The sequence below is a fragment of the Aspergillus piperis genome (genome assembly GCF_003184755.1).
Source record: "Aspergillus piperis CBS 112811 unplaced genomic scaffold BO85scaffold_12, whole genome shotgun sequence".
Classification (NCBI taxonomy): domain Eukaryota; kingdom Fungi; phylum Ascomycota; class Eurotiomycetes; order Eurotiales; family Aspergillaceae; genus Aspergillus; species Aspergillus piperis.
In genome coordinates this window covers 538,930-563,571 of record NW_020291602.1, presented here as the reverse complement: position 1 = coordinate 563,571, position 24,642 = coordinate 538,930, and the positions used below count along the sequence as shown (strand labels likewise).

The following is a 24,642-nucleotide window of genomic DNA, read 5'->3' as shown; positions in this document are numbered from 1 at the left end:
TTCAGTCCTTCAGGTGATGCTGCGCAACTTATACTCTCAGAAGAATCTGGTGCAATGCAATCCACCCAGTGGCGCTGCGAAGCTTGCAATGCTTCATTCCAGCGGCCCGAGCACTATCAGCGCCACATCCGCACTCATACCAAGGAAAAGCCCTTTGCTTGTGTCGAGTGCGGTCAACAGTTCAGTCGAGTGTATGCCCTCGTTTACTTGTGAATTGAGTAGTACTCTCAAGCTGATATGCAGTCTGTAGAGACTCACTTGCTCGTCATCACGGCACAAGACATGAACACATCGTCCCCAATGGCAGCGCGCATACCAGTGAGCGACGTCGGGTAGCGCAGGCATGCAAGCAATGTAACTTGTCCAAAGTTCGCTGTGACGGACAGCAACCGTGTCAGAGGTGTCAGAAAAATGGGGCCGACTGTGTTTACCAGTCACCGCAGAAGCGCCAGCTCGCGAATGCTGCTGCTACAATGCGCCCTTCAATCTCAAAACGGCACCGTGGTACAGCTATACCTCAGAACTGGGAACCTTCTCTCACACCGGATCAGCAAGATGACGAAGAAGCATCAACCCAGCTCCCAGAGGACATTATTTCACCACCATCACCTACCATGCATTCAATGACTCAACTGCAGCCAACGTCAAGAGTCAATGCCAGGAGCATGGAAAACGTGGAGGCATTTGGAAGTGGCAGTCACCTTACGAGCCACGTTCCAGCAGCTACGCACGAGAGTACATCGGCCTTGCTCGCCACCGATGGGATGGGGTTTGAGAGCTTCCTGGGCCTTGACATCGATGCTAATGTGCTATCTGGTATCCTAGAGCAGACCCCTGCATTGAACGATGGTCCGAATGATTTGTGGCTGGCCTCAGCAGAGACGGAGTCCTCATCTTCCCCTTCAAATACAGTCTCGAGGATAGCTCGGCCATTCCTACCGTTGACACCAAGTGCAGTTGCCGAAATCTACGGTCATGATCACTCTCTGGAAATTGACGAAGCCATGGAACCAAGACGGTATTCCCCAACTGCTATCAATATCGATGCGCAGCTGTCCTTCCCAGACATGGAGGGCCTGCCTATAGAACGAGTGGACGAAGAGAACTTTGCCCACGTGAACGACGTGCCTGCTGCAGCGGTGGAAGAAGTACATCGTGTGGCGCGGATCATGCAAGGAAACCCGACCTTTCCACCGTTCACTGAGCTGAAAATTCCACCCTTGCCGGTAATCAATTCTTGGGTGCAGCTGTACTTTGAGCACTTCCATCCCGTTTTCCCTATATTGCACAAGCCGTCTTTCTGTACACCGGGCACGCATTGGCTTCTTATCTTTGTCGTGAGTGCTATCGGCGCTCAATTCTCCGGGCTCCCACATGCGCAGACCTGTTCGAGAGCTATGCACGAGCTTGTGAGACGTCAGTCCATGCATCTGGTAAGTGAGGTTCCGCAGCTTATATGCTCAATGCTTTACGGTTGACAATACACTTATTTGCTAGTGTGAGAATCTGAATGTACATGCCCGGGAGCTGTGGCTTATGCGGGTCTTCCTTCTCAACCAACTGGGGCTGCGATACTCTGGCGAACGGAGGGCCCTAGAAGTCGCTGAAGTGTACCAAGCGCTTCCAGTTACCGTGGCTCGGCGAAGTCAGATCTTTAGAAGCATTGTATCCCCCCAGAAAATCCATCAGCTAGAGCTTCCAAATGCCCAAAAATGGCAAATCTGGACTCTGGATGAGGAGAGGCGACGCACCGGTTACGCTATCTGGGTTAGTGGTTCCCCAAATCCTTTCGTGCTTACCTGGACATATTAGCTATAACAGCATCTGACGTGGTCATGCAGCTAGCGGATACAGCTTTCTCCATACATTTTGATTTGTCTTCTATAGTACGGGATGATGAGATGCAGAATACCCTGCCCCAGGAAGAGGAGCTCTGGGAAGCGGCGACAGCACAGGGCTGGGCTACTTTCCCAACACGCACAAGTAGGTTTCGATATGCCATTTCCTATGGTCACTTCTAACATATCAGGCCGAAATAAAACCTTTACATTGGAGCATATTGCTTCTGATAGAAACTGGTCGGCTGTCTGGTCTAAAACTGGAACTCTTGGGAAGCAAGCTATTATCCAGCTCCTACTCAATGGTGTCAGTGGTCACCAAAAGTTCTCAGGATCCTCATCATCGGATTCAAGTGAATTGGATAAAGATTTGAGACAACTACTGGAGATCATAGATAATGAGGAAGAATGTTCCTCCCCTGAGCTCAAAGTCTGCGCGACTCACAGGCTCATGGTTCTCTATGCCCTCATGATCAACAATAGTCCGAAACTGCCATTACTACCTACAGCTTTGAAGATCAAGGGCCGGCAGCTGAGTGAGTTTGACTTGGGCAAAATAGCTGATGAATGGGGCATTGTGTCACATAAAGGAAGATCAGCCATCTTTTACGCCGCACGGGTACTCGAAACCGTGCGATCCCATCATTGTGCACATTTTTCCACCCCCGTCTTCTTCTTCCGAGCCGTTCTAGTGATATGGCTGTACTCTTCACTCTGCAACCCCCAATGCTACCCTTCACCCGCGACTGAGGCGCCGTCTATTACCCTCCGTGCCCCGGACTGGGGTGGCATGAGCGCTGTTGAATGGATCAACACTGGCTGGGGCCGCATCAAATTGCCCGGAATTGGTGATATCATGTCTGATCGAGGCCGCTCCAGATTCTTAGACGAATCAATCTTGAGCCTCAGAGCGCTGAAGTACTGGGGTATCAGTAGGATCTATGAGCAAGTTCTGACACGACTACGAGCACCCTAAGCAACCTGCTGGTCTGGATTGTCCTCGATATCACTCAATATTCACTACATTATCCATTCCGTCTGTTTCCTTTCCAATAGCTCGCCCTCCATCAAAGCCCCTGAGGCTAGATATGTCATGAACTGAAGTGAAGGGCCCATGCTCTTTCGGCTCGGGTCCACAGCACAGCCCTAATCGGTAAATGGGCACGCTCTCTCGGGTTTCGGGCTTCCGACATCCGCTGAATCATCTCTCCAACCATGCCCAGCAGATATATTGTACCTAACCTCGAAAAGGTAGGGATATGCAAAACAATCCTTCATTAGGCTAAAGAAGAGCCCATGAACTACCATACGCTAAAATCATCTAAGTCTCAAATACCAAACAACGCTGACAGTTTTGAAGTCAGTATGTCGAGTCAGCTCGGCTCGGGCCCGCAGCAGCCATACATCCCACCGCCTGTCTCCATTTGGCTTCTTCTGCCAAACGGGATCTTCATCATTTGAGTATGTTTAAGGAATATGGAGACTGTATTTCCCAGTGAAATAAGCCGCACTTGTACACATGGCCATTACATAGTGATTGATTTATGTGGATTATGCAGGTAGCCAGGATTTCGGATTTAGTTCCAAGAAAAGGAAATAATATGTTTCTTCCTAATCCTTCAATCTCATGACGGTCTTATTTCTTACTAGAAGCGTGCTGGTTGAGCTACAAGAAGGCAGGTTGAGTGAATTCAGGGATTGTGCCTCAGAATATTGCCCGATAGACTCTAGTTAGTAGTAATTTACTCCTATGAGAAATAGTGTACGATAGACTTCACACGTGCGTAGAAAAAAAAATCATAACTTTGAACAGCGATTCATGTTATTCCACATTACACATATAATTACAGAAATGCGAACCATAACGAAATCATTCTCAACCGGAACCATCCACGGCGAAGAGATTTATCCATCAATCCATCTACTCCTCGTCTTCCTCTTCCTCGTCCTCATCCTCATCCATTCCCTCGGCAGCCGTAACAGTAAACGTAGGAGCCTGATCCACACCAACGTAACTGTCACTCATCAGGTACAAAGTCAGCTCGTGCTCACCAGGCGTAGGCACGATGTATTCAAGACGCAGCTCCAACTTGCGACCGATAGTGATACGCTTGATAGCCAGCAGGTTCTTTGTTTTCTCGTCTCCGACCACGAGCCACCAGTTCTCCATCTTCTTGTTGGGGTAGAAGGGTGCGTGCACGGAGGTGTCGGGCTCTTCGTCTTCTTCGACCTCGCGCTCGATCTTGACCTTGAGGTAGCTTGGCTCGCCGGAGGTGACGCTCTCTGGATCTTCGACTTCGAAGTCCAGTTCGAGGTTGGGGTACTTCTCGTTGGTGAAGGCCGCGGCTTGTGCCAGTTGTCTGTTGTCCAGGCCGAGGCGCTTGACCAAGGTCGCGTAGTCCTTGTTCTCGGAGGGGTCCATGGCTTCCATGAACTCGAAGATGTCGTTGATGCTGGGAAGGTTGTTAGTGATGGTGGTATGAGAGGGAGGGGATGATGGGACATACTTGTACTCGTTGGCCACCTTGATGGCGTCGGGGCCGAAGTGAGGAATCTGCTTCAGAGGGCTGTCGCGGTCCCACATGGCCTGGACAACCATCTGAGACATCTCCATGGCGTTCATGGCGTTCAGATGGCCCTCTGAAGAGAGAACATCGACACATGCGCTGAGCAGGTTGAGAACCTTGCTGACAATGACCTCCTGATCCTTGGCAAGATCAATCGGCAACTGCATACGCGAGAAGTGAGCTTGCAGCAGCACGAAGGCCTTGAAGTGCGGCGAGTCGTAGGCGACCTGCGACATCTTGACAGGCACACGGTCGTATACGCGACGCAGGATGTGGTCCTCGTGACGGCGCATCTGGATCGACTCGAATTCTGTGGCTGACGTGACAATCTCCAGAATACCCTTGAGCTTTGTACGAGCCGACAAGGAGAGAAGGAAGGTCTGCATCGTGATGAAGGAGATGTTGTAGTAAGACCCAATCATGGCCGCGTTCAGAGGCGATACGCTGTCATCCTCCTCATCCAGGTCAACGATCTTGGCATCCGACAGTTCCTTCAGCGTGTTCTCCAGCAGTTCCGACAGGAAAGTACTGAGGCCCTCATGGCTGACATCGGTCAGACCGTAGAAACTGGGGTTGGCCAAAAGCCGACGGTAGAAGTAGGTGTGAGTCATCCAGTCGATCGCATCTTGAGTTGACCCAATCGTTCTGGTGCTGATCTCTGTGACGAAGGCGTCATGCAAGTAGGCTTGCAGGTGACTCTCAACGGGCAGAGCTTCGTTCAGGAACTTCTTGTAGTATTCCCGCTTGACAGCCGGGACCATGAGCACACCACGACCAATCTTATCCTCGCCAGGACGAGAGGCCTTGCCGAACATCTGGAGAATCTCGCTGATAGGGTAGTCGATATAGCGGTGCTCCCGGCCTTCGAAGAACTGCGTTCCCATGACAACTACGAGATGTGCGGTGAGATCGAGCTCCCAGCAGACATCTCTGGAGGCAAGGAGGACTTGGATTGCACCGATGCTGAAGAGATGAGAGACAATGCGCTTGTCAGTAGCGCTGAGCGCTTCGTGGTAGTAACCAATGCCATGTGACAGTGACTCTGCGAGAGTACGTTCATTGATGCGGCTCAGGAGAGGCGCCAGCTCATTGACATCGGCGTTAAGGAACCGGTCTTCATCATCGTCAGTAGCGCAGGCAGCCAGGAGATCCATAGCGGTGGAACGAGTCTGCTTGCGGCTAGGCACGAACACAATGGCAGGCTTGTCGGGGGATAGTTGAAGGATCGAAAGATACGCTGGTCTGGCCATGGCGAGCATGAGCGAGGGGAAGTGGGGGATGGTGAAAGACTGGATATGAAGCTCAAGAGGCACCGGCCGGGCATGCGGGCTGAAGTTGTAGATTGTGTGCTTGTTGGCACCAATCCACTCACCCAGGTCGCGAGCATTGGCAAGCGGCACACTCAGACCAACAATACGCATGCCACTCTCGGTTTCCAGCGCCATGGAGTGCATACGAGAGACCACCACCTCGTACACATATCCTCCATAGCCACCGAGCATTTGGATCTCATCGGCGATGAAAAGCTGCACTGCCCGGACGTTCTTGCGCTTCCGCCACTGTCTGGACAAGACATCCCATTGAGTAGGGGTGGCAAGGACAAGATCGGCACGTTCTAAAAGCCTGAGGTCGGCAGTCGTCTCTCCAGTAAGCTTCACAATAGTCTTTCCGCCGGCGATGTTGCTCAGTCGCTTCTCCCAGTCGGCAAGACGTTGGTCAACCAATTCCTGGAACGGGGCAATGTAAACGGCCCTGCCACTGTCTTCCTGAGCCCAATGACGAAGCAGCGCAAGTTCTGCGCAAACAGTCTTGCCACTGCCGGTAGGAGCACCGATAAAGACATTGTCATCCGTATCGAACAGGGACTTGAAGGTCTGTGTTTGGATCTTGTTGAAGTATTGCCATTCAGGGTACAGTTGCTGGTATTCATCGCGCTTCAATGCCTTGACGGGGGCGCGTTGCATATCCAAAAGAGGAGTGTGCGGGGGGAAGCGCTCTGGAAGAATGAGCTTCTGGAAAGAAACAGCGATCTTCGTTTCCGAGTGCATCCAACGGTCCGAAACGAGCGAGATGAAGTAGTTGGGGGGCATGGGTTCGGTGATCGGAACAGTAAATTCGACGAGGTGCTCGTTCATCTCGGACTGTGCAATGTCTCCCCGGAGAAGGAACTGATCATGGAATAGAATTTCCTCTCCATCGCAATCCTCGACCAAGATCCAGAAGTCCTGCGCGTTACCATGGAGTGCCTCGTCCCAGACAAAGTTGGGGGTGATGGTCAACTCAACCCGGAGCATAGAACGAGTGACAGGCTGGACCTGTGCTTGAACTTCCAAGCGAGGGAATTTGGAAACGAGGTCGCAGACGACACGACCGGCCTTCGGCATACCGAGAAGCTCACCCATGCGAGGAGGATCAAGGTCGAAGTAACTAGCCCATGGCACATCGATTCTTTCAGCCTTTTGCAGGATGTCCCTAGGACAGGTTGGGAATTGACGCAGCGGCGTCATCGTCGGCCACATCCGTCGCTCAGCCATCTTACAGAGGTTGAGAGCCGTCTTGGCCACAGATGACCAGCCCTTCTTCAGGGATATCTCAAAGAGGGCGCGTAGGATACGACCAGCCGACTGTGTGACATAAACCATATCTGCCATAAGCGCCAGTCCCTCAAGCTTGAGTCTGGAGATATAGGCCTGCAGTAGAACATTGATCTTCGAGTGAGGCTCGTCGATGCCCTCCTTGACGGGAACAGGTACACGTCCCAACAACTTGGCAAGCTCGAGCTTTTCATCTTGACGGACTGGAATGTACTTGAATTCGTCACTCAAGGCGAAAATACGGAAGAGTTCGATGGGTGTGATAGAGGGCTGGATGTGCTGAGAGTACGTCAACATGGAGTTGTGGCCAATGTAGTAATGAGAGGCGATGCGTCCAAGCTCAGTCGACTGCAGGCGTCCCGTCTTCTTGTCATACTTGACAAGGCCTGCCCGTTCCAAGATGACTGCTGCAGAGTGGACAAGATCGACACGCTTCTGCTCCAGTGCCTCGTCGTCCTCATAATCGGCGCCAACGCTGTACAACCCGGGTGAGCGAAGCATACGGACGAACAGATAAGTGTATCCTAGCCAATCAACACCCTCGTCGCGCGTGCGAATATTGCCAAGAACGATCTCAGCGTTCATATTATCCGCAAGTTTACTCATAAGCTGACTCTCGATCGGCAGCTGCTGGTTCATAAGCGACAGATAATACTGAATCTCGGTCTGCGAGGTAATGATAATACCCTCACCGAATGTGTCGTACTGAGGTCGTCCAGCTCGTCCCAACATCTGGAGAACATCCTGAGGACTAAGTTCAACCCAGCTACCCTTCTCAGGCGAATAGATCTGGGTACCCTTGATGATGACGGTATGAGCAGGCAGGTTGACACCCCAGGCGAGAGTTGCCGTGCACACAAGGACTTGAATGCTACCATCACTGAAAAGGGCCTGAACTGAATCACGATCCGCAAGACTGAGACCAGCATGGTGAATACCGAGGCCGTAAGGCAGAAGATCTTTAAGGGAGGGATCGTCCACGGTCTCGGCTTCTTCGGCCAAAATGGCTCTACTGGCAGCATCGCTCCGCAGGATCTGACCAATGGTCTCCATCTCAAGAGCCTTGTCTCTGATGTACTTGGCGGTTTTGGCGGTCTCCTTTCGGGAGTGAACGAAGATGAGCATCTGATTCCTCCGTTGTCCAACCTGCTCAAGCACCTTCTTATAGCAAATATCGTTCATCGTCTTCAGCTGCTTGATAGCCTTCTTGTCGGTAACACCAATGAACTCCTGCTTCAGCGGGCATGGCCTATAAGACCCGTCGAAATGGAAGAGACCCTTGAGGGGATCAACGCGCAAGAAGCTTGCAACGTCACGGTAGTTGGGCAGGGTAGCACTGAGACCAACAATTCGTACAGGGTCACCGGTCTGTTCGACCTTGCGAATCGTTCTGCTGACGATGCTCTCGATGACAGGACCACGGTCGTCGTGAAGAAGGTGGATTTCATCGATAACAACAAGACGAACGAGCCTTGTGTAGCTCGTTTCCGACGCCTTTCTTGTAATGACATCAAACTTCTCGGGGGTGGTCACAATAATCTGTGTTTCAGCAATTTGCTGTTTGGTGAGCTGGCGATCACCACTGAGTTCAGCAACCTTGATGCCATACGGCTCCAGTCGCTTGCCGAGGTTTCCGACTTGTTCCTGAACCAGCGCCTTCAACGGGGAGATGTAGATGATCTTGAAGTCATCCAACATAATCTCACCGGTTTCGGGGTTGCGGTTCTTTCCGATTTCGCGGAGGATGGTGAGCATGGCAACATTCGTCTTTCCTGATCCTGTGGGAGCACAGACGAGCATGTTTCCATCGTCATGGAACGCAGATGGGAAGCACTTGGACTGGACCCGATTGAGCTCCTTCGCACTACCAAAGCCGACACGAGCCCACTCGGGCAGTTCGGTAGCAGGGATGTTCTTCTCCCCTGGCTCTCTCTTTGCCTGCGGAGGGGGCACATGAATCTCCTCATAGCCCTTGAACGTCCGCTTCGTAGAGCCCTGTGGTAGCTTAACGTTAGGATTCGTCATCAAGTGGTTGCCCTGGTGGAAGACGAGGTTTTCCAGGTTGATCAGCCTCTTGGGCTGCAAGCCCCTCACCAGCCCTCCCTCTGTAGGCTTCTCCTCGGGTTGTTGAGGTGCACTTGGGACATCGACGTCCATCAAATCCAGTTTGATCTTCTTCTCTGGTCGACCTGCACCTTCGGAACGAGTCGATTTACCCCGGATCTCGTCCAGAATCTGGCGATGTCCAGCCTCGACCATCTCACTCTCTACCAGGTGGCGGGCGTCTGCGTCTTCGGCCACTCGACGCCAGCGAGTGACCCAAACGATCTTATCCCGGTTGGTGACCAATTTGGCGACAAGGTCGGGGTTCTCGTAGTCGAACAATTCCATCAGGTCGTTTTCAACATCACGTAGCGGCCGCTCCGCGCCATCCTCGCCCTGACCACCAAGGATCTCAAGTGCTTGTGTAGCCTTTTCATGCTGTATGTGGGCATCGGAGTATGCGGCACCAATTTGACGCTGAAGCCAATAGGCATCGATCTCCCGGGCAGGTACCGTTGATCCCTTGTCTCGTCGATCTGTATCCCGACCCAGGCCACCATCTATTACCATCTCTTCGGCCTCCTCAAGACCATCGAGATCCGCCTTCTCAGTGGTTGTCTCGTCGATTCCTGTAGCTTCTTGTTGATCGGCCTCTTCGTCCTCCGAGAGTTCGTCGTCATCGCGTATCTCATCCACAGTACCCATGCGCTCGTCGTCCTCATCCTCCTCATCGAAAACGACGGCAACACCTTGGCGCTCATCCAGTTCGCCTTCACCTTCACCTTCCAAACCTTCGCCCATTTCTTCATCTTCGTCCTGCGCGTCGTAGTCCGTAATCTTCTTGCCGAGGTTGACGAGCTCATTGAACTCCTTGGGGTTCATCGAGCTTCCGAGCAGGTCATCGATCTCCTTCTTCTTGTCGAAGTCCTTCATCTCTTCATCCTTCAGCAATTCCAACACTGCATCAGCGGCACTTCGGACCACTTCGTGGGGGACGTCGCCAAGGTGGGTCGCGGTCATGGTGAGAATAAGGTCGTAGGTAGCTCGGGTGGCAGGCGTGCGGGGACGGTACTTGAGGCCCTCAATGAGGGCATCTGCGGCAGAGAGAATCCCCTGGCCTCGTAGTTGTGCCGGTTGACCCCGTTGGGTCTTCCTCTGTTCACGGGCAAGCACGTCCTCACCCTCTCGAATCGCACCGCGTTCAATGTCCGTCGGGCCGATAGTCTTTTTCTTCGTCTTAGGCGCATCATCACGCGCCATCCTGCCGCCCATCTCCCGGATACTTATGCGACCAGCGAGCGACTCTGGGTCTCCGGTGGGTTCATCGTTGACGCGAGAGATAAAACGACGGTCCGCCTGGAGAACCAGGTTGGACATCGCCGAGTACTTATATTGAGAAATATTCTGGTCCGCCATTTTGATGGTATATTATAACAAAAAACAATAGAACAAATGGTAAAGCGAACGTGCTGCGACGGTAATGTGTCGACTGGGCTCGGTGGAGCTCAGGTTCAGCCGGCGCGTCGAGACACCTGCGACAAGTAATGAATTTCGTGACAGTATGGGATCCTAAAAGGCTTCACAAACCTGGACCATCCTCCGGCAGCAAACAAGCAAAGGGGTCGGCGCAAGGTTGCAAGCTGCTTGGGAGGAATTGGAGGAGTTTGAGTGAGTTGCGTTAGAGAGGTCGCGGGAAGTTCTTGTCAAGCAGATTTGCGTGGCAAGGCGGGAAGGTTTGGCGAGCGGGAGCCTGAGGTATACACCCGCTCGCCGCTTTTCTGCCGCGCTTCTCGGCCTGTCATCACATTGTATAGTTGCTTGTTCCCTTTCTCTCAACGCGCCGAAGATAACGCGCTGTTTCGGGATGATGCGCGCTCATGGACTACATATGACCTACCTATGTCAGTCCCAAGCCCGTTCAATTGCTAGACCTGACATATTCCCACCATATCGTTGCCATGTACACAGGACCATCTGCCATCATGCCCGGCGACCGTCCACGCTTCTCCCCAAGGTAACTTGTTACTCGGTGCCGCTGCGAGGCGCCAAAACGAAGACTACTGTAAAGTTGAAAGATCTGCCCCAGGGGGCTTTGAAGCTGCAGCCTTATCAGGAGGTGGTGGATGACGCCCCCAAATATCCGGCTGTTGTCCAAGGACATTGGAACAATATGCAGAAGTTCAAAAATTGCGTGATCTTAACTAGAGTAGGCGGCTTCTACGAGGTATGACTACCAGCTTTATACTCCTTCTAAATCCGTGGAGTACAGATTTTCTGAGAGTATCCCTAACCTTATCCTAGCTCTATTTTGAGCAAGCTGAAGAGTTCGCCCCGTTGCTCAACCTTAAGCTTGCCTCCAAAAAGACCAGTGCCGGCCCTGTTCCTATGGCTGGTTTTCCCTTCTTCCAGCTAGACCGTTTCCTAAAGATTCTTGTTCAGGATCTGAACAAGTATGTGGCTGTCAGCGAGGAATTTCCGAATGCCGCAGAAGACAAGCTCCGATCCGGCGGTCTTCTCTTCGATCGTAAGGTGGCCAGAATCATCACACCTGGCACATTAATCGATGAGAAGTTCATGGATCCTTCCGAAAATAACTTTTTGTTGGCAGTCTACATTGATAAATCTTCGCTGAAGGAGCAGTTGAAGCAACAGGATGCCTCATCCTCGCAACAGCACGTCCTATTATCCGCATCCCAAAACGTAGGCTTGTCCTGGTTGGACCTCTCCACAGGCGACTTCTTTACGCAAGTAACTACAGCACAGATGCTACCGTCTGCTATCGCCAGGATTGGCGCCCGAGAGATACTCGTGGACCAAGGTCTCCAGGATGTAGTCGGACAGGAGCTGCAGTTATTGATTGGACACGACCAACGATTGATGACTTTCTTCCAATTTCCGAAAAAGGTTGCGCCCATGGCCCGATGGGAAGCTATGCTTGAAGCCCCTGTATTAGACGCCGCCGCAGAAACGTTTACGCGTGAAGAAGTTGCCGCCGGGTACAGTCTCTTGGAGTATATCCGGGTTCAATTGCAAGGCTTGAATATGAAGCTTCAGCCTCCTCGTCGCCGACACTTGGACGAGTCAATGAGCATTGACCGCAATAGCTTGAGAGGTCTAGAAATACTGGAGACTGCCCGTGATGGCTTTGGGAAAGGAAGCCTACTTCATGCAGTGCGGCGGACCTCTACCAAGAGCGGAGCACGTTTGCTGAGAGACCGTTTAAGTATGCCTAATAATCTCTCTTGACCATTCTCCAAAGTCTAACATTGTGGCAGCGTCGCCTTCCACTTCTCTATCGATAATCAACGAACGGCTTGACCTTGTTTCGATATTCATCGAAGACCGTGATCTGCACGACAATGTGATTCAGTTTCTCAAACGCAGTTATGATGCCCAACGTCTAGTTCAGAAATTCACACTTGGTCGGGGTGACCCTGATGATTTGATCTGTCTTTCAAGGGCAATTGAAGCCTCTAAAGAAATCCGACAAGTTCTATCAAGGAAGTGGCATAGCGAGATTGATAGTCAAACCAAGCGCAGCATTGGAATTATGGTCGACCGAATTCACATGGATGGGCCTACAGTCTTAGCTGACAAAATCCTGGCAGCAATTGACGAGGAGGGTCTGCTGCAGAAGCAGCGCATTGAAGACGACACAGCTGCAGAGGCAGCACTTCTAGCACAGTCTGTCACTCTGAATGAGGGTATACCAGAGGACATGGCTGCACTACCGAAGAAAGTCAAGACAAAAAGTAGTGATCGATCTAACGCAGCTGCGGATGAGGGGACGATTGCCGATACCTGGATCATGAGACGAGATGCAAGCCAAGCTTTAAGTGAACTTCATCAGGAGTTAGAGCAATTACACACAGCAAAATCAGAGCTAACACAGCGTCTCCGCGAGTCGGTGGGTTCATCTGCGCTAACACTCAAGTGGACTCCGGGATTGGGTCACATATGCCATGTCAAGGGGGCTAAAATCACCCAAGAATCATTGGAGGAACTTGGAGTAACACGAAATGTCTCGGCCACCAAGTCGACGAGGTCGTTTTACTTACCAGCGTGGACAGAGCTAGGCGGTCAGATAGATCAAGTGAGGGCTCAGATCCGTCAAGAAGAACAAGTGATCTTTGAGCATCTGCGACGGGAGGTCATCCTCAATCTTGTCAAAATCCGACGAAATGCAGCCGTTATGGACGAACTCGACGTCGCATGCTCATTTGCCACATTGGCACAGGAACAGCAACTAGTGCGCCCGATCCTCAACGAAGGCACGAGTCACAAGATTGTGGGCGGACGTCATCCCACAGTCAAGCTTGGACTCGAGGAGCAAGGCCGACGGTTTGTCAGCAATGATTGCTTTCTCGGAGGCCCAGAGCGTATATGGCTTGTGACCGGTCCCAACATGGCAGGTAAAAGCACATTTCTGCGACAAAACGCACTCATCACTATCCTAGCCCAGGTCGGGTCATTTGTCCCTGCAGCGTACGCAGAGATTGGCTTGGTTGACCAGATCTTCAGTCGCATCGGAGCCGCTGATGATCTGTTCCGAGACCAGTCTACATTCATGGTGGAGATGCTGGAAACAGCAGCTATTCTCAAACAAGCAACCTCGCGCTCGTTTGTCATCATGGACGAGGTCGGGCGTGGGACCACGCCAGAAGACGGAACTGCCGTCAGTTTTGCATGCTTGCATCACCTGCATTATCACAACAAATGCCGGACACTGTTTGCGACACATTTCCATATCCTTGCCGACATGACTCACAACTTTGACACCCTCGGCAGATACTGCACCGATGTCAAAGAATCCGCTTCTGGATCATTCTCATTCGTCCATCGACTACGCAAAGGTGTAAACCGCGAGTCGCATGCATTGAAAGTTGCTCAATTGGCCGGACTACCCAGGGAGGCCATTGAACTGGCAAAGAGCGTGCGTCAACGATTTTCTAACCACAACAACAGCCCACAATGGGATGAGAACTCGGCACCAAAACATACAGCAAAGGGAGCCTGAAACTGCCCATACCATCAGTAATGTCATATCATTCACAATCTATGTACAATAGCCATTTTGATAAGAAGGTACAATGAACCACATACCCCGCAAAAGCTTCCACCCTTACTGCAACCGTTCTCAAAGCTTCGCCAGAGCCTTCTTAGTTCCCTCGCCCGATACTTCTACAGCGATGCCCTCCCCAAACCTCACCTCCTGACAATCCTCATCCCCAACCCCATTCATAAACTGCACTACCACAAAATCCACCCTCCTCTTCCCAATAACCACCATAGGCGCATGCCACGTTCCCGCCCCATACGTAACAGCCTGACCACCCCTAGCCACAAAGGCCCTCAACCGACTCAGATCCGGCGGATCAACCACCTTTACAGTCTTCCCATCGTCCGTCCTCGCAGTAGCCGTAGTGCCCTTCAAGGAAGGCGCCACAATAACCAAGTAGAACGGCTCCTCCTCCACCTCGCCTCCCGCGCCTGACGTCTTCAACTGACTCGACAAATCAATTGGGGTGAAAGTTTGCGTAGTGTAGGGGTGTCTTTCCAGAATGCGCACGTCAAACACATTCACATTCTTATGGGCGACAGTGCGGAGTTTGCGCGGAAAGCACGAGAACATAGTCATGCGGGCGGAAGAGGGCTGGCCGCTCGGAGCGGTGGAGTAATTATCAGTCATTGGACCGATCGGGCTGTACTTCAGGGCAGAGGATTGATTGGCAAGGACGGGGACGGGCGATAGCGTTTCCAGGGTACTCCCTGGTGGAGGAGTGGTGATATTGCGAGCTAGAGGAGATGATATGGCTGTGCCGAAATCGGAGAAGGCATCTGGAGTGAGGGGAGCGGGGGTGAGGTTGAGGAGTGGACTGGTGGTAAGGGTTGGTGGCAGCATTGTTGTGTGTTGGAAGTATATGTTCTTTTTCGGGTTATTTGCAAGAAGAAATAATGTACAGTGTGAAAGAAGTATTGAAGGTAGGGGACCTGCCCGAATGGTTGAATTGAGTGGTTTGATAGATGGGGAACGAGAGGAGAAGAGCGGGATGAGGTGATGATTTGTTATCTAAGTACCCCAGAAGGGCATCGGGAGTCGCCGTCATAGTATCGACGCTAAGATCGGCGGTCGGAAGGGCCCGACGTCAGATTGATTGGGTAGGAGAAGAGGAGTAGATCAACGTTGCTCTGCTATTAGAAGGGGTCTTTTCATCATTGATAACATCATTTGTGGGACATGGGAGAGATCCCAATTCTTGTTCTGGGAAATGTATTTTTGGAAGTAGTAGTTCCTCCTTACCGGAAGTTTAGCCCTCTTCCCGGGCCCGTCACTTGCATTCTGGCACATTGAGATGCGGGTCGCAATGCAAGGGATGACGGGCGTTTAAAAGATTAACAAGTGTCATTCAATGACCGCATTATCTTTCGAATGGTCCCGGTTTCAATGGTTGGTCACTTCCAGATGTGACCTATCTATAAGGTCAGGTGATCAGGTTCCTCTACGTACTAGTACCTTCTTCTCCTTCTCCCGTCTATCTTCACCTCTTCGGCTTCGCTTATACACTGTTATTTATGTTCTCATACGGCCACTGAATATTTTCTCAGTGGTTTCGCAATTGAACTCAGAGCAATACAATTCGTGATCATATCAAGTGTGTGATAGATCTCAGAATACACACAATCCAGCAGCAGTGTTTAGCTCCAAATATATATTCAGAGATAGTACTATGCACGCTACTACTAGCCATCCAATTGATGCTGGCAGACGAAGCGCTGAAACAGTACTGGAGTTCTTCACCATCACCTTAACACACAGACACACCGATTTGTCTTCCTGATAGTGAAACCATCAACTCCTTACCTTTGATGCTTTATTCTCGTGAATAATTTGCTAGGATCCGTCAGTTTCCTTTGGACATGCAGGATCAGCTGAGTCAGCCAATGGACTGCCACGTGAGGCTAAGCCTCTGACTAATCGGGGCGATCCATCGGGGCTGGCAAAAAAGCCAAAAAACCGACGAGTAAAACCGACTTCACGGTAGTGGATCGGCAGTGGAATCTCCCGGTCTGAAAGGCTGAAAGCGTTATCGCGCTTCGCTTGGGCTCCACAGAGACTCGTCAGTAGTTCGGATTTTGGATGCCAGTTTGTCTGGGCATCTTCCTCGGCGCAGGCTTGTCCAATGCTTTGTGGAAAACGAGTGGATTCTCCCCCTCGAATTATGCAATCAAAATGAGTATACTCATCAGCTGCCAATTGATAATCTGGAAAATACACTGCTGAAACTCGGTCCTCACCGGGATTCTGGTCTCCTTATATTTCTTGGATCAATAGTGTGACGCACCAGGTACCGGAAAAAGAATTTCGAGCTAGCCTTAGCTGGATTGAGGTCGGACTTAAGGCATGCAAAATTCATTCGGACAAGAAATGGCAGATTGTTGGTTGACGTACGCTGGTGCGGAGGGTGACGACTCCGGCTTAGGCAGTCACTTTTTTGTTGGCGCCAATCCAGTCTCATAAGGTGAACTCTTTGCCCACCAGTTCCGATCCAGTCAAAGGCGTTGAAATGCCTTCCCCGGTTCGCTAGTCTTTGCCTCCTGTTCGCTTTCGGGTTTCCGTTCCTTATCTTGTATCGATATCCTGTGATTGTGCCGTCGTGATCTTTCCAATGGCGGGGAATCAGTGGCTACGATGTGTGCTGATTCTGGCCCTGGCGGTACTTGGGGTCCAAGGTATCAGTCTTGATATCAGCAGCGAGGGTATGTGATTCACAATCCGTGGTAGCTAATCGGGCCTGATATAGGGTTGATGGCTCAATCCCCGCAACCCAAACGCAGATGAACCTAACCGCTCTCGTTCACAGATTCGGTCAAGAATGCAGCATCAACCGCCGCCTACGGCATGATGAAGCATTACAAAGGAAATGAATCTGGCGAAATTCCGGGCAAGATCCCCAATACTTGGTGGGAAGGTGGCGCCATGTTCATGACGCTCATGCAATACTATCACTACACGGGGGATTCCACCTACAACCAGGAAGTCATCCAGGGCATGCAGTGGCAGTCGGGCGATTGCGATTACATGCCGGCGAACTGGAGTAGCTACATCGTGAGTTTCTCGCCTAATGACTGTCCCTTGCCCAACTAATAAAGGCATCTAGGGTAACGACGATCAAATGTTCTGGGGTTTGGCCGCTATGACTGGTGCCGAACTGAACTTTCCCGACTCTAGCGATGGATACTCCTGGCTTTCACTGGCGCAGGGTGTCTTCAATACCCAGGTCGCCCGCTGGGATAATTCTACCTGCGACGGGGGTATGCGGTGGCAGATTTACACCTACGAATCGGGTTATACCATGAAAAACGCCATTTCCAACGGTGGTCTGTTTCAACTGTCAGCTCGGCTGGCGCGCTATACTAGCAACCAGACCTACTATGACTGGGCAGAGCGCATCTGGGACTGGTCGACCACCACGCCGCTGTTGAGCAACTCAACCTGGAACGTCGCTGACTCGACATCGACGACAAACGACTGCAGTACCCAGGGAGATAACCAGTGGAGCTATAACTACGGCGCTTATCTTGGAGGAGCTGCGTACATGTACAATTACGTAGGTCGGCCCACAGCATCGAGAAACGATTAATTCCTAACCTGTCACAGACCAACGGTACCAGCACCAAATGGATGAACGCCGTCGATGGCCTGCTGAATCGCACGTTGAACACGTTCTTCCCTTCGAGCCACGGCGGTGAAATCCTAACGGAGATTCTATGTGAACCGACAGAGGTGTGTAACGACAACGAAATCATCTTCAAGGGTCTCGTTTCTGCCTGGCTCGCCTACACAGCCCTACTGGTTCCGTCCACCTACAACAGAATCCTGCCCAAGCTGCAAGGATCTGCCCAGGGCGCTGCCGCAACCTGCACCGGGTATGGTAACAACACCTGCGGCGTGCGATGGTGGAACAGTACCTGGGATGGCTGGAGCGGTCTCGAGGAACAGATGAGCGTTACCAGCGTCTTCTCGTCGAATATGATCGCCTTCAACTCCTCGTCTGCACCGCTGACTTCCAGCACGGGAGGCAACAGCACCAGCAATCCGTCGGCCGGAACCGATGACAGCTCCGATGACAAGACCATTTTAAGCACGATCACCACGGGAGACCGCGCGGGAGCGGGCATCGTGACAGTTGCTTTTGCTGGGGGTTGGATTGGCTTGATGGCATGGTTGATGCTCGGTTAATGATACCATAATTGGCGTTAGTTTTGTATATATTGTGTAAATAATTAGACGAAGATATGTCTGCAAAAAACACCATTGCAAACACTATATTAATATATGAGAAGAAGATTCATATGACAGTGTTCGGGTGTATTGCTATTAGGAAGATTTGTATGTACATCAGTTTGCTAGTAATTGTCACGGTATCCTATTAAAAAAAAAAAAAAAAAAAAAAAAAAAAAAAAAAAAAAAAAAAAAAAAAAAAAAAAAAAAAAAAAAAAAAAAACTAAAAAAACAAAAAAAAAAAAAAAAAAAAAAAAAAAAAAAACTCAGTATCTTGCATGGTATAAAGACCGAAAAAAAATCACGAACTTTTGATAATCATTCTAATGCGATAACCGCTATCACGTAGAAAAATGTCCCCGATAACAGGCCACAAGAGCACAATAGCATTCCTTCCCAAGGAAATGACCTACTGCTCCAACACGGGTTGCTTCTCCTTCAACCCGGTCTTCGTCTCCACATGCTCCTCGCTAAGATGCTGACGAGTGATAAACACACTAGCAACGAACCCACAAGCAGCCAGACAAGCATACATAATCCACATATTACGAAGGCTCCACGCATATGCATCCGCCACAGCGTGTCGCTGAGTTGGATCCTGAACCGCGCGAACGGCATCAACATTAGCTGCCGCCTCCGTGCCAGAGAACTCAGCCAATAGCGACGAGGACAGCCCCGCAGCCTTGAGACCGTCTTGTCGCATGTCCATGCTGTTCTGGAACACCACGCCCCCGAGCACTACGGACATGGCCATTGCGACGTTGCGGATGAAGCCGAAGGTGGCGGTTGCGCTGGCGGTGTTGGCCTGAGTGATGTTGCTTTGGAGGGCGAGGAGAGGCGGGAAGAAGAGCATTCCGCAGCCCATGCCGGCGGTGATTTGGTAGCCGACGATTTTTCCGAGGGAGGAGGTGGCGCTGTAGTTGGTGAAGAGGCCTACTCCGAGAACTACGATGGCAGTGCCGGCCCAGATGATTTCGAGGTAGCGGCCCGTACGGTGGATGAGGAGGCCGGAGAAGAGACTGAATGCTGCTTCGGTTAGGACGAAGGGGAGGATTAGGACGCCGGAGCGGAATGGGGTGTATTCTTTGGCGGATTGGAAGTAGAGGGGGAGGTAGTATTCTGCTCCGAGGTAGACCTGGTGGGAGGGGGAAGGGTTAGTGGTGTGATTGATGTGAGGATGTTGGGGGAGGGTCGTACAAAGCCATGTGTGAAGTCGAGTAGGAAGCAGGCGACGTTGGACCGGTTCCTGAATACGCCAAGGGGCATGAGGGGGTATTTGGCTAGCTTCTTCTCACTGTAGATGAAGGCGAACGACATCAGACAGCCGAAGGCGATCAGGCAGATTACCTTGGGAGAGCCCCAGGGGAATGTGGCGCCTCCGAAGTCCAGGCCTAGCAGAAGTAGGATAATGAGTGCGAGCATGGAGAAGCTCCCCCACCAATCCACGGCTTTGATTCCGGCCAGGACGGGGGTCTTTGGATTGTGTATGTCCAGGAACACATAGAGCAGCACAAAGGCCGTTCCACAGACGGGAAGATTGATCCAGAAAATCCACCTCCATGAAACAGATTGGGTGAAAGCCCCACCTACGATCGGCCCTAAAGCACCAGCGATGGCCCAGATGAACTCAATCAATCCGAGGAACAGACTGCGGAGTCTAACTTAATGTCAGCTACATACCAGAAAAGAATAAGAGGTGTGAGCAGTACCTGACGCTGAACAAGTCAGAAATGGTGATTGTGATCAGCTGGATGAGGCCACCACCAGCTATACCTTGTATGCCACGGCCGGTAATAAGCATGGGCATACCATTGGCTTTGGCGCAGATGATTGATGCTATAAAGAATAGGGCAACGGCTGTGAGGAGGATAGGCTTTCGCCCCCAGATATCGGACAGATTGGCCCAAATGTTGGAACTGGCGGCATTGGCGAGGAGATAGGCACCTCCGATCCATACATAACCGGATGCTGAATGCAGATCGGACGAGATTGTAGGTGTAGCAGTAGCCACAATGGTCTGATCAAGTGCGGAAATAAAGAGCGCAAGCTACATCTTATAAGCAGGGTGTTAAAGAAATAAAATCTAGAGAAAAACACACCGAAAGGGCAAGCATAGTTGCAAAGATCTTCCAATTACTGCGAGGTCCACGAGTCTCAGGTTCATCGGACTGAGGTCCGTGTGGGGGAGTTTCTAGATCTTGCGCATTGGATACTATATTCTCCGAACCGCATTGATCAGGTCCATAGTTCTCGCTCACGGTTCCGGACGTGGATAGCATTTCGATTGGCTGCCGATCGGCACCAATCGAATCTCTAGAAAAACCCAACGCCATTGGGACCTCTTCTCCAAGAAATGGAACGCCAATATCGGCCTGTAAAGATTTTGGCGAGGAGAAGATAGGATGGGGAAGATGGATGCAAGGCGAAAAGATTGAGTCACGGCTGTTTGTTCAGTTTGTCTGTGTCTTGGCTGGGGTTTCCCGTTTGCCGATATTCTCTCTCCATCTTTCATCCCTTCTTTGCCGAGTGAGTAATCAGAAGTAGAGCGATCTCATAGACACAATGCTTATGCACGTTGCAGGCTTCTCGTCGCTCAGTACTGAGTGTATGATTCTAGCGTAAACCCCACGCCAATTGTATGACAGTTCGTCGTTTGAGTTGTTGACAGCTCCACTTTGCTGGCGCATAGTATATAATTGGTTTTAGTAGTATGATCTAGTGAGAACGGTTTAGTACTGTATTACTTGTATGAATAGAATGCCTTATTTTCCTAGCCCAATATGAAGTTATATCATCAGGCTTTATTGTGCATCCGTTACGAAATAAGGGAGACCCAAGACCGAAAACGTCGTCTCCAAAGACCGGAGGGATATTCCAGTCATAGCCAGGAGGTCGAAATCTTGTTGCCAGAGTAGCTGAGGGTCCTGAATCACATAGTGAAGCGCCACCAAAGTCAGCGATTTTGACATTGAGGCTCGAGTCGAGAAGGAAATTTCTTGGCGAAAGATCACAGTGTATGATGTGATGAGCATGGAGAACACTGAGTGCTTTAGCAACCTGTTTACACCATTGGAGTCGAGGTTGAAGGGTTATATCTGGCATGTTCTGTTGAATGTATTCTTTTTGATTCCCATTTTCCAAATATTCCATAGTGAGGCAGCAAGTTTCTGGTCCCAAATCAGGAAATTGGGAACACATGGATGTTCTCCTATCATTGCATAAATCTTGGCCTCGAGTCGCATATTACGACGGCGGTCTTCTTCTTCAGGAGGGCTGTGTGGATTTGCAATAGGTGTCTTCATAGCGGCACCAGAGCGCAATCGCTCAATAATAGCGGTTCCTCCCCAAGCCAAAATTTTGCCTTTGGTAACATATATCACTTCTCCTGGACGTGCTTCCGGTATCTTGCTGAGACTCGAGGAATCTGTCAGTCCAGAAACACATATGTAGGTTGTCTCCTGAGGATAAGGTTTGGGCAGGTTACTCCTTTCTACTGTTGATTGCCTAGCTGTCGTCTAGGTAGAAGTGGTAAGGAAGAATTGAATCACACATGATAGAATTGAACTTACTGCGTCTGGCTCTGCTTCCAGTCGGCTAGGGCACTCATTTTCGGCATTGTGTCTATGACGAGGGAGCATTGCTGTAAAGAGACTACTTATAGAAAAGTAAACGAAGTGAAGAGAAGACCAAATGGGATCAATGAACAGTAGCAAACTCGGCATCATAAGTCTCATCAATGTCATCAGCAAATTACCTTCGGAGTGTGTTCTTTTAAGCTGAATCATGATACTGACTCGCAGTAAGGGAACTGCGTAGGGGTGATAGATTGATAGAGGGATAGTGTGAGGAAACGAAGACCAAAGAGCGATTCAATAATAGTTATGCACTATTTATTAGTCAGCAAAACAATATTCATGTTCATATGTCTCGTCTCCCTAACGAAGCAGACGAAATCCGCCAGGGAAACTGATTGCTTTACTGCAACAATCAACGTTCAACTGACGAGCACCATGCTTGCATTCTAATTTGATGAATCCTTCACACCGGCTTAATTCTTTTCCCTATGACCATTTCCGGCTCCAAATAGCCTCTCGAACGACCGGAGTATTGGCGCATCGGCTATACGGATAGGCGTGTAAGCGACACGAGGTGTCTGCTAAGTCGAAATAGGCTTGAACTCCGCCTGCTCGTCTGTCGGAGTAATCCTACCGAACTGTTCCTTCGAGCAGTTAGAATCCACCCTCCGGACCAATGCGGGAGACCCTGGAAGTCCCTTCCCCAGTTTTCGGGGATTCTCCGCGTCTGGTCCATCTGCAAATGTGGAGTTGACGGCACGAATGACGCATTGGCGGCCAATGCAGAATCTACTAGCTTGCCGTCCTCGGAAAAGAGTGAGCCATCAGCATCATGCTATCAAGAACTTAGAAGTATTAGTATGGCTGTATGTCACTTTCAACGTGGCGTTGAGGTCATTGCTTCTCTGCTGTCGACCCGATTGAACCTACCAGTGGAAACTGCAGCTTAAAGATGGGGGTAAAAGCCTTCAGCTTCTTCGTTGCTGCAGCTCAGCTTTCTGCAGTGACTGCGGCAGCATCTCGTCTAACTGTCGATACAACCGTTGGGCGGCTGTATGGCATGATCAATGGTTCAGCTCCGGATGTTGCGCAGTTCCTTGGGGTTCCCTTTGCAGCACCTCCTGTGAACGAGCTACGATTTGCACCTCCCCAGACGAAGCCTGCAGAGGCAATCATTGATACCACGAAGATCGGGCCTTCTTGCCCGCAATATCCGTTGACCACAAAGACAGACCCATCTGTGTACACGTTTGACTCTCCTTGGCTACAACCATATGGACCGACATCAGAGGATTGCCTGACTCTCAATATTTGGAGTCCATTGCATGCCGTCAATGAGACGTATGAGCCATTGCCAGTGTTGATCTGGATGTTCGGCGGAGGGTTCTACGAGGGAGGGCTTTTGACGAACGGTTTTGATCCGACTAATTGGATCCAAAGGACGCAGTCTCATATTGTCGTTGCCATCAAGTGAGTCCTATTTCTCTTGTCCATTGCTTAAACCCCTTTCTTTACTTGGCAACGAATGTCTCTCATTCTCGGCATTGCAACTGATCACTTGCAATCCTAGCTATCGGGTCAACATCTTCGGCTTTCCCAACGCTGCAGGCCTGGCTGAGACCCAGCAGAACCTTAACTTTGGACTTCTTGACCAAAGATTTGCCGTCGAATGGGTTCGAGATAACATTGCTGCATTTGGAGGAGACCCATCCAAGATTACCCTCTGGGGCCAGAGCTCTGGAGCAGCCAGCACGGACTATTACAACTACGCCTGGCCCGATGATCCCATTGTGTCTGGCCTGATCATGCATTCAGGCAGTGTCTTTGCTACCGGTTCCAGTGTGGACGTCGAGCATACGAACTTCACCTTTGTGGCTGAGCACATGGGCTGCGGCGATCTCTCCCCTCGAGCAGAATTGGCTTGCATGAGGAACGTTAGCGCAGACTCCATCATTCAGTTTTACGAAAACTACACCCTGTACTCGACCGGTCCTACTCTGAAGTTCACAACTATTGTGGACAATGTGACCAAATTTGAGGACTACACTGCTAGGGCTAATGCAGGAAATTACTCAAAGCTTGTGAGCACAGCTACCGTTCCTGATACTCGTTCTATGCTGATTGTCCTGCCATCAAGCCCGCTATTTTTGGCACCAATGCCAATGAAGAAGCCTCTTTGGTTGCTTGGGCTGGGCCACAAGGTCCAAACATGACCTACGTCCACGAAGAGACCGTGACCACCCACCTCTGTCCGGCAAACTACAATGGGCAGTGCGTTTACCCACCCCACGTTTTGGGCTCAACACTGATTATTTATTCAAAATATAGTCTTCGCTACAACACCTCATCCCTCTCCTTCCGCTACTTCAATAGGGCTAACTTCAGTAACATTTCCCCTCGACCTTGGGAAGGAGCTTACCACAGCTCCGAACTCCCCTTGCTCTTTGGCACATACTCGGAGTATGGCGGACCCGCTACGCCTTTCGAGACCGCCGTAGCATCCCACTGGCAAGATCTCTATCTTGCGTTCATGCGGGACCCGGTCAATGCGCTCCCAGCAATGGGATGGCCTGCGTATCATCCTGATGGGTATGCGATGATGTTTGCTGCCAACGGGACCGTTACGAGTCTGCTGCCAATGGGTACTTTGGAGACCCCGTGTGCTGGCATTCCCGAGCCAACTATAGGATGAATGCAGTAGCTGCGCTGCCAGCAGGAGCTGGGAGAAAGCCGAATATGAGG

General features: G+C 50.9%; 8 protein-coding genes across 8 annotated transcripts; 4 read left to right on the top strand and 4 right to left on the bottom strand.

Annotated features, from left to right (window-relative positions):
- Positions 1 to 54: 54 nt before the first annotated feature.
- BO85DRAFT_374408 (early growth response protein) lies at positions 55 to 2,814 on the top strand (the record flags this gene model as incomplete). The annotated part of the gene is made up of 5 exons (XM_025656126.1): positions 55 to 209; positions 251 to 1,433; positions 1,498 to 1,767; positions 1,842 to 1,983; positions 2,030 to 2,814. The coding sequence occupies 5 exons, from the start codon at positions 55 to 57 to the stop codon at positions 2,812 to 2,814; spliced, it is 2,535 nt and encodes an 844-aa protein (XP_025514433.1).
- Positions 2,815 to 3,636: 822 nt separating this feature from the next.
- BO85DRAFT_521200 (ATP-dependent RNA helicase BRR2) lies at positions 3,637 to 10,697 on the bottom strand. The gene is made up of 2 exons (XM_025665187.1): positions 4,346 to 10,697; positions 3,637 to 4,291 (listed from the first exon to the last, which is right to left on the bottom strand). Exons 1-2 carry the CDS (start codon positions 10,456 to 10,458, stop codon positions 3,760 to 3,762), a joined length of 6,645 nt encoding a protein of 2,214 aa, XP_025514432.1. The 5' UTR covers positions 10,459 to 10,697; the 3' UTR covers positions 3,637 to 3,759.
- Positions 10,698 to 10,906: 209 nt separating this feature from the next.
- Positions 10,907 to 14,059, top strand: BO85DRAFT_489300 (mismatch repair ATPase MSH1; the record flags this gene model as incomplete). The annotated part of the gene is made up of 3 exons (XM_025663592.1): positions 10,907 to 11,266; positions 11,344 to 12,265; positions 12,318 to 14,059. 3 exons carry the CDS (start codon positions 10,907 to 10,909, stop codon positions 14,057 to 14,059), a joined length of 3,024 nt encoding a protein of 1,007 aa, XP_025514431.1.
- Positions 14,052 to 15,262, bottom strand: BO85DRAFT_450533 (ureidoglycolate hydrolase). The gene has a single exon (XM_025660395.1). It carries the CDS (start codon positions 14,942 to 14,944, stop codon positions 14,180 to 14,182), a length of 765 nt encoding a protein of 254 aa, XP_025514430.1. The 5' UTR covers positions 14,945 to 15,262; the 3' UTR covers positions 14,052 to 14,179.
- A 1,447-nt stretch (positions 15,263 to 16,709) lies between these two features.
- BO85DRAFT_374486 (glycoside hydrolase family 76 protein) lies at positions 16,710 to 18,283 on the top strand (the record flags this gene model as incomplete). The annotated part of the gene is made up of 4 exons (XM_025656132.1): positions 16,710 to 16,800; positions 16,905 to 17,149; positions 17,202 to 17,651; positions 17,702 to 18,283. 4 exons carry the CDS (start codon positions 16,710 to 16,712, stop codon positions 18,281 to 18,283), a joined length of 1,368 nt encoding a protein of 455 aa, XP_025514429.1.
- A 451-nt stretch (positions 18,284 to 18,734) lies between these two features.
- On the bottom strand, positions 18,735 to 20,604 carry BO85DRAFT_374422 (MDR family MFS transporter; the record flags this gene model as incomplete). Its single annotated transcript, XM_025656127.1, has 4 exons — positions 18,735 to 19,460; positions 19,523 to 19,982; positions 20,035 to 20,372; positions 20,425 to 20,604. 4 exons carry the CDS (start codon positions 20,602 to 20,604, stop codon positions 18,735 to 18,737), a joined length of 1,704 nt encoding a protein of 567 aa, XP_025514428.1.
- Positions 20,605 to 21,240: 636 nt separating this feature from the next.
- Positions 21,241 to 22,002, bottom strand: BO85DRAFT_450530 (uncharacterized protein). Its single transcript, XM_025660394.1, has 2 exons — positions 21,895 to 22,002; positions 21,241 to 21,733 (listed from the first exon to the last, which is right to left on the bottom strand). Exons 1-2 carry the CDS (start codon positions 21,939 to 21,941, stop codon positions 21,415 to 21,417), a joined length of 366 nt encoding a protein of 121 aa, XP_025514427.1. The 5' UTR covers positions 21,942 to 22,002; the 3' UTR covers positions 21,241 to 21,414.
- An 850-nt stretch (positions 22,003 to 22,852) lies between these two features.
- On the top strand, positions 22,853 to 24,592 carry BO85DRAFT_374493 (para-nitrobenzyl esterase; the record flags this gene model as incomplete). The annotated part of the gene is made up of 4 exons (XM_025656133.1): positions 22,853 to 23,370; positions 23,471 to 23,981; positions 24,038 to 24,171; positions 24,229 to 24,592. 4 exons carry the CDS (start codon positions 22,853 to 22,855, stop codon positions 24,590 to 24,592), a joined length of 1,527 nt encoding a protein of 508 aa, XP_025514426.1.
- Positions 24,593 to 24,642: the final 50 nt, after the last annotated feature.